This window comes from Gekko japonicus, unplaced genomic scaffold (assembly GCF_001447785.1).
Source record: "Gekko japonicus isolate JY-2015 unplaced genomic scaffold, Gekko_japonicus_V1.1 scaffold2563, whole genome shotgun sequence".
Classification (NCBI taxonomy): domain Eukaryota; kingdom Metazoa; phylum Chordata; class Lepidosauria; order Squamata; family Gekkonidae; genus Gekko; species Gekko japonicus.
In genome coordinates this window covers 131,275-138,792 of record NW_015170350.1, presented here as the reverse complement: position 1 = coordinate 138,792, position 7,518 = coordinate 131,275, and the positions used below count along the sequence as shown (strand labels likewise).

At 42.7% G+C, this 7,518-nt stretch overlaps 1 protein-coding gene across 2 annotated transcripts in view; it reads right to left on the bottom strand.

The window, feature by feature from the left end:
* Positions 1-7,518, bottom strand: part of MOXD1 (monooxygenase, DBH-like 1) — an 84,000-nt gene that overhangs the window by 8,170 nt on the left and 68,312 nt on the right. Inside the window, exons 9-10 of one of the 2 annotated variants that reach the window (XM_015418204.1) lie at positions 4,698-4,757; positions 194-336 (exon numbers count right to left, since the gene is read on the bottom strand). In XM_015418204.1, coding sequence (XP_015273690.1) covers positions 194-336; positions 4,698-4,757 — 203 coding nt within the window. The remainder of the gene's footprint in view (positions 1-193; positions 337-4,697; positions 4,758-7,518) is intronic. The other variant, XM_015418205.1, reaches the window with a different exon arrangement.

Sequence of the window (7,518 nt, the reverse complement as noted above, 5' to 3'; positions counted from 1 at the left end):
TGTAATCAAATGAACCATGAACCACTACAAACCACCATCTTCCTGGTTCATGCCCATCCCTACTGCTTAATAGAAATGCAACTTATAAGTAATATGCAAGGACCGCAGTGGCTGACCATTGACATGCAATGACATACTAGCTTTTTAGCACCAGAGCATCATGTACCCCAGGCATTACATCTATCCCACTTACCTCACTGGTCTATATATTTCTTTCACGCCAATAAACTGAAGTTGTTCCATGATGTCTGGAATGCTTGCGCATCTGGTGAGATTTATTCTTGGATAATACAGAAGATAGGACAGGCACATTTCATTTCTGGTGCTAAAACCACCCTGAAATTGTAAAAAGATGATTAATCTTAGTCCCAGAATTTCTCATGTGCATTAGCTGGAGGAGAAATATGGAATGTTCCCTAGGATTGGTCAGTTTATTCTCAATAAAGCCTGCCTTGGCGGGGTAGGGTGGAGTGTAAATTGGAAAAATATATAAATAAATAAAATAATTACAAAAAAAATCTTAAAATGTAGACAATATACAGAGCAGCGGTGGCAAGCAAAGCTATAGCTATGACATTTCCTGGCATGTTGTGAAATTACAGAATCAAGAGATGAATTATTTACAATATATGCTAAATGGCACATTTAAATGAAAAGTTATTTCAGCTTTACCTTTCTGCAAGGAATTCCCTTCTTTCCCAATGTCAACCTCCTCATAAGAATTCTAAGGCTGCAGTCAGATGTGCCACTTGGTGCAAAGGGGAAGTGAGCCTATTTCCCCTGGTTGAAATTGACACGGCATTGCGTGATCACGCATGCTTTGTATCTGTGGGCTCAGCCCATCACTCCCCAATCAGATGGCACATTCAGCCTAGTGGGGGGGGGGTTGTGCCTTTTGTTTCCTATGCGCATAAATGAGGAATTGCACCTCCACACTGAGAGTTCCCCATGGAGTATGGAGTGACGTGCATACTGCTAAGCGAGGGGGGAAAACGGCACTGAGTTGGGATGGAATGTGCAGACCATCCTGATGGCATGAGATAGTGCTTGAGCAATCAGACAGGGGAAAGTCCATCTGTGGCCCGTCAGCAAGTGTTAGGACCAGACTTTCCCCGGAGTCTTTTAACTCTGTTTCTGTGGCGGGGCAGCACGGGGTGCCGATGGCTGCAGGACCTTTCCCAGATGTTGCTGTCTGATCATGCCCTTTAGATCTGTCAGGCATTCACAGCTGAGTGAGATTTAAAGGCACGTCTGACCGTGGCCTAAGAAGACCTAATGGTTTGTGTCCTACTACATCACTCAGCAAAGTCTGAAGCCTTCCTCTAATGGAAGTAGCGCTTAGAAGAAAGTTTCAAACTTTGATGAGCAGCAGAGTGGTAAGATGCAAGCTGATATGATCAGAAAATTCCATTCATGATCTCTATGTATCCCTCCTGGCCATTTCTACCACTGCTGCTGTGAAGAAATGTGCATATAAATGTAAAGAGCATCAACGAAGAGCGAAACAAGATGTTACAATTTTTAAAGAGTTGGGTCCTTGATTCCCCGAACCCAGTTTGTGTTCCCTGTAGCAATACATCCGCTATGGGGAATGGCTTCTAAAAGAGAGAGAGAGAGAGAGAGAGAGAGAGAGAGAGAGAGAGAGAGAGAGAGAGAGCGCGAGCGAGCTCAAATGGGCTTTGAATGGCACTGCACAGATATTCCACATGGAGTAGCAAAATCATGGAAATAATTCCCTCCAGTTCAGTTTTTGCATGGGAAAGTGGCTCGGAAGGAGGCAGGAGCCCATCCTTCCCTCGTGGTGCTGTTCCAAGCCCATATGGGCTCGCCTTCTTTTAGAAGCCATTTCCCACAGCTACTATGAGGCTGTATTCTCAGAATTAAATTCTGCTGGTCTTAAAGGTATCACCGGACTCAAATTTTGTTCTGTTGCTTCAGACCAACACGGCTACCCATCTGAATCTATTTTCAGTGGATGAGGATGTAATTTCCATGAACTCTCAAATAAACCTGCCCTCACAAATCCCCCAATTGCTACCATCATCCCAACGGCATTCTGTTTGTTTTACAAACTAGCAACTGTCAAAATCTCCCTGGATTGTAATGAGGGAGCCGAATGTTTCAGCGATCCTGAGAGCAGCAGCTGCACTGCTTCCGGCAGTGTCTTCTACATCAGACAGGTCAATGAACAGGGATTCAGACGAAGAGAATTATTAACTGAATTTTTTTTTGAAGGATTTCAAATATTAATCAGTCCCAAGGTAGACACCGGGTCTTCCATAAACGAGTATCCACAAAGAAAAGGCTAGAGAATGTGTGAGGGAATAACTTAAATCAAGACTGGCTAGGAACTGGAGAGCCCTGCCCTGAGAACCAGCAGATGGAAACAAACCTGATCAAGTGAGGTTATTACAATCAATCACTGCTAAAATAGCTAAGGTTGTATTTGTTACAACACCTCAGCCCTTAGAATGGGAGTTAGAGTCCATGGCTCCAATCCCACAGGCACATGACATAGTAGCTGAACCTAAAAACATCATAAATGCTGGCGAAGAAGGCCAGAGGGATTCAATGAGTTGCTTATAGCTGACATGAAGGTATATTCGCATGTAAACTGATACTCATTTTTGTAGAAGAAGTCGGGGGGGAGCTCTCAGGTACGGAGCTCCGGAAGAGAACCTCTAGGGGGCGGGGCTGTCACGTGGTGAAGCCCCGCCCCCTTCTTTACCCCGCCCTCTGCTTCGATCCTCATTCCGTTTGGGAATGAGGCTCATTTTTGTAAAAGATTACCAAGGATGGTACAGATTTTCCATTACTGACTACCTTAAGCTATACTTCATAAATGGGAAATCCCAGAACTGTTATCTCTGAGCTGTTTTCAAGTGTCATTTGCTACTATTGACAGCATACCACATAATGGACTAGAGAAATGCAGCATAAGATACAGTTGCTGCACTCAGTCTCGTGTTTTTTTCCCCTCAGAAGAGGCTTCCAGCACCAAAGAGATCATAACCGTCACTAGCTGTATCATCTGATATAACGCAGATGTATTTACTTAGAGAACATCGTTTTATTTTAAGTGTTCATTTTGGCGAATAAAAAAAGTTTACAAACCACCCACAGAGTCATAATTCTTTTTGTATTTAACTTTGTTCTTTCAATAACTAGAATGGGAAATGGCAAGGGAGCCAAATTTTAGCTCACCGTTCTTCAGTTGGGAAGAAAGAATGGGAGAATTCCCTTCCTCTGAAGGGATCAATATCAAAGAAGGAATGGCCAGCTGCCATTTTCTAGACTTCGGGGATTCAAGATTTACAAATGGAAGCTCTTGTACGGTACTGTTGCCTCAGTAACCAGTAGGGTTGTCAGCTCCAGGCTGGGAAATACCTGGAGATTTGGGAGGTGGAGCCTGGAGGGGAGGGACTTCAATGGGGTATGATGTCATAGAGTCCACCTTCCAAAACAGCCATTTTCTCCAGGGGAACTAATCGCTGTTGCCTGGAGATCACTTGTAATTCCAGGAGATCACCAGGTTCCACCTGGAGGCTGGCAAGTCTAGTAAGCAGCTAGGAGAAAAGTTCCATGGTTATTTTAAACTGCTCCCCCCACGCCTTATTCAAATGCAGCTGTGGAGGCTGCTACTTTTGAGGTGGGAGAATAGCACATGAGAGAGTGCATTCGAACCTTTCTTCCCACACTATTTTAGAAGTGGCATTTTTAAAAATTGCAAAAAGAGTATTGGGAACCAGCCATGTTGTAATGCAGCTTCCTACACTAGTCTCATTTTTGAAACAGCAGCACCAGCAGCTGCATTTAGGAAAGAAAATAGCTTCTTAAAATAACCACTGAGCTACTTGTAATATGTAGCTTCATCCCTAAAGTCAAATTTTAAACCTAAACAGAAGATTGTTAAACTAAGCTTACAGTTATAATGTTTTCAATCTATTTCAATTAGTTTATCTGTAGTTACTCTAGGAGGTACCTTATGTCTTATGCATATCTTTGCAAACTATTAATTTACTTACTACATTTTACCAAATATTTAACTAAGGCCCTGGTCACATGGCAAAGTTGCCGCGGGAGAGGCACGGATGGTGGGCAGATTATCTGGGTGCGATCACACCCTAACATCTGGGAAGTGGAGCGCACCCGTGGCTTACCACCGACAATGCGAGTTAAAAAACTAGTACCTTCAAGGTACTGGTAAACGTTTGCCACGGGCTGCCTCCAGACGCCAGTGGTGTGATTGCACCGAAGCACAGCATTCCCCTCCGGTTCCTTGTTTACCCACTGGTGCCAAGGGAAGGACCCGTGGTGTGCTGCCGGTGCGTCTGATCACGTAATCGTGCATCAAACTGCGCCGGGGCAATTAGCCACGCCTCCCCCCGCGATATCCGGCCCGTGTGACCGGGGCCTAAAAAAGTTCTTAAATCAAATGAAAATATACAGGCAGACCATTAATCCTGCTTGATTTATGCCCTACTTTTCTCCCTCCAACAGAGACTCAAAATGGCTCAGAACAGTCTCCCTTGTGGGGATAGGCAGTTTCTCCAGACTCAGAAATCAGCTTTACAAAACCGACCAATCTTGATGCCAATTCTCAATAATGTCTAACTATTTTAAATCTCAAAATAGGGTTTGCAGCTAACACTTGGAGTCATTTTCGTTCCTCCTCAAGCCAATTTGTAATTTCTTACCCAAGTCATATGTGATCGATTCATGGTACTGTAATGACATTCAGTGACTAAATTATCTCCCTGAAAAACAAAATTTAAGAAATACAGTTTTACAAATTTTAGTATTAGCACCATCATTTTGGAAATTAGGTTTTTCAAAGATGTAACACATACACTGAAACATCATATTTGAAATTTATACTGCTTAGTATTAAAAGACTTCATAATATACTTAATAAAATGTACCTCATAATTTATATTGCAGCAACACTCAGTATCTCCCTGTGGTAAATGTATTTTGAACAATTTATAGCCATAAAGATCCAGTATGCATAAAATAAATCTTCAAGTAACTATCACCGAAAGTGCTCCTTTTTCTGTGCTAATGATCAAATAGCAGCAGCAGCATCTTACTGTTGAGTTGTAGGATTTTAGCCCGTATTACACCTTGGTTCTCTTTCTTCCTAGAATCAATCACTGAAATAAAATTTTGTTCTTTCTTGTGAATCTTTTTGCTGGCTGTGGACATGACGATTTGAACAGAAAGTCCTCTCTCATTGGGTCTTGAGCAGAAATTAATTGGGCCAGGAGAGAGAGATACCTTTGATTCCCCAGATAAACCAAGGCTGTGAACACATGCGTCAGTAGATCCGACATAATCACAAATGCCCAGTGGAGCTAAAGGGCGCGATCAGACAGCAACATCTGGGAAGTATCTTGCAGTCGTTGGCAACCCATGCTGCTCTGCCGCAGAAGCGGAGTAAAAAGACACCAGAGAAAATCAGGTAGTAAATGGGTTGCGACGGGCCACGGACAGACTTTCCCCTGTCTGATTGCGCAAGCATGCCTGCATGCCGTTGGGATGGTCTGATCAGGCCATCCTGGCTCAGTGCCTCCCCTCCCCTCTTCGCAATATGCCCATCATCGCATATCCACTGGGGGCCCTTAGTGCAGAGGTATGATTCCTGGTTTATGAGCATGGGAAACGAACGGCAAAAAACTCCGACTCACCCACAGTTATGTCTGATCACACAGTGACAGGCGAAGCCCCCAGCTCTGAAGGGAGGTGTGATCTTGCAACTGCGGGTCGAATTACTCTGGGGGGAATAGCCTCACTTCCCCTCCACTTCAACTGGCACGTGTGTCCACAGCCCAAGAGCATCTGAGCATGAACTTATAAAACTGTTTGGATCTATCCACAATTAAGAAACGAAAAGGTAAAAAATTGTACCCTGCTAATCTTGCTATACAGACAACAGTGGTCTGCTAGAGGAGGAGGACTAGGCCATGCTATCCTCACGTCAACTACTACTAGTAAGGAGATTCCCTGCTAAGAACAAAACTTATTCTCTAATTCTGCATATGACACAGAAAAGTTCATGTCCCTAGAGAAGGAGTTTCTCCTTCACTCACAAGTCAATGATGCCTTTGACTCTATAACCTGCATCTAAAACTTATGTGGATAAACAGATATCTGTTTTATAATGCTTTATAAATATGTTTTGGGTAAATCAGGTCACTGCCATGCAAATCTTGGAAGGGGAACTTCCTAACGATATCTTGACAGGGACAGAAAAAAAGAAAAGCCTAAAAATAATCTTTAACATGTGAGAGGTCAATCCTTATGTAACCTTACTTGCTCAGCGGTCCCATTGAACATCAAAGGATTTACTCTCAAGTAAACATGGACTGCTTGACTGAAATCCTATGAACGCTGAGGCCCATTGAACTCAGTGGGACTTAAATCTGAATAAACATACCCAGGATCATGCTGTAAACATTCCAGGCCCTATCTCTGCTGTGCTCTTATTTTTGATTTGTGGGGAAAAGCATAGGATGAGAGGTCCCTCTCTGCTGAATGATTTTATGAATTCAGACCTGATCACCATCACTGAGTAAGACATTCCTATTCCAACACACCATGATCAGAAGAGAGTGGAATGCTTCAGTTAGCAGTGCTGAATAACATGAGTGGCTGACAGCTGAGTCAAATGATTCCGTAAAACCATAAACAATTAAGTTTTGTGTAGGCCCCTGCAAGTACTTTTTAAATGGGCATTTAAAAGGGCAACCTAAAAGGGTAGTGTTGTGTGTAGTGGCAGCTTCAGGGAAAAATGTAACTGAAGCTAAGGAGGGAAACAACTCCTGTTTGATTTTCAAGTGACTACAGCGTGGGCATTGGTCATGTGATTTAGTTTTAATAATACAGAGCATAATAGCTTTAACATATGCCAGTATCATCAGCATCTTCATCCCTGTCAGTACAGTACAAAGTTGTGTTACACTCTTGATGTCAATGAGTTTAGAAGCATGTAACTGTTTAAAACTGTGCTATATATATAGTACTTTTAAAAGTAAAGCCACCTGTATGTAAGGAAACAGGTTTTCAGGGCTTTTTTGTAGAAAAAGCACAGCAGGAACTCATTAGCAGAATAGGCCACACCCAACAGCAGAAACTCATTAGCATATTAGGCCACACCCCTGACAGCGCAGATCTGTCCTCACAGAGGAGGGAGAGATTGTACCTAAATAAACCTTGATTTTAAAGGTGCCACTGGACTGTTTTGGATTGCTAGCTATGGATTGATAGCTCTGAGAAAGAAAGAAAGAAAAAAGAGAGAAGGAAAAAGGGAGGGAAAGAAAGAAAGAAAGAAAGAGAAGGAAAGAAGAAGGAAAGAAAGAAGGAGAGAAGGAAATAAGGAGGGAAAGAAAGAAAGAGAGAAGGAAATAAGGAGGGAAAGAAAGAAAGAGAGAAGGAAATAAGGAGGGAAAGAAAGAAAGAGAGAAGGAAATAAGGAGGGAAAGAAAGAAAGAGAGAAGGAAATAAGGAGGGAAAGAAAGA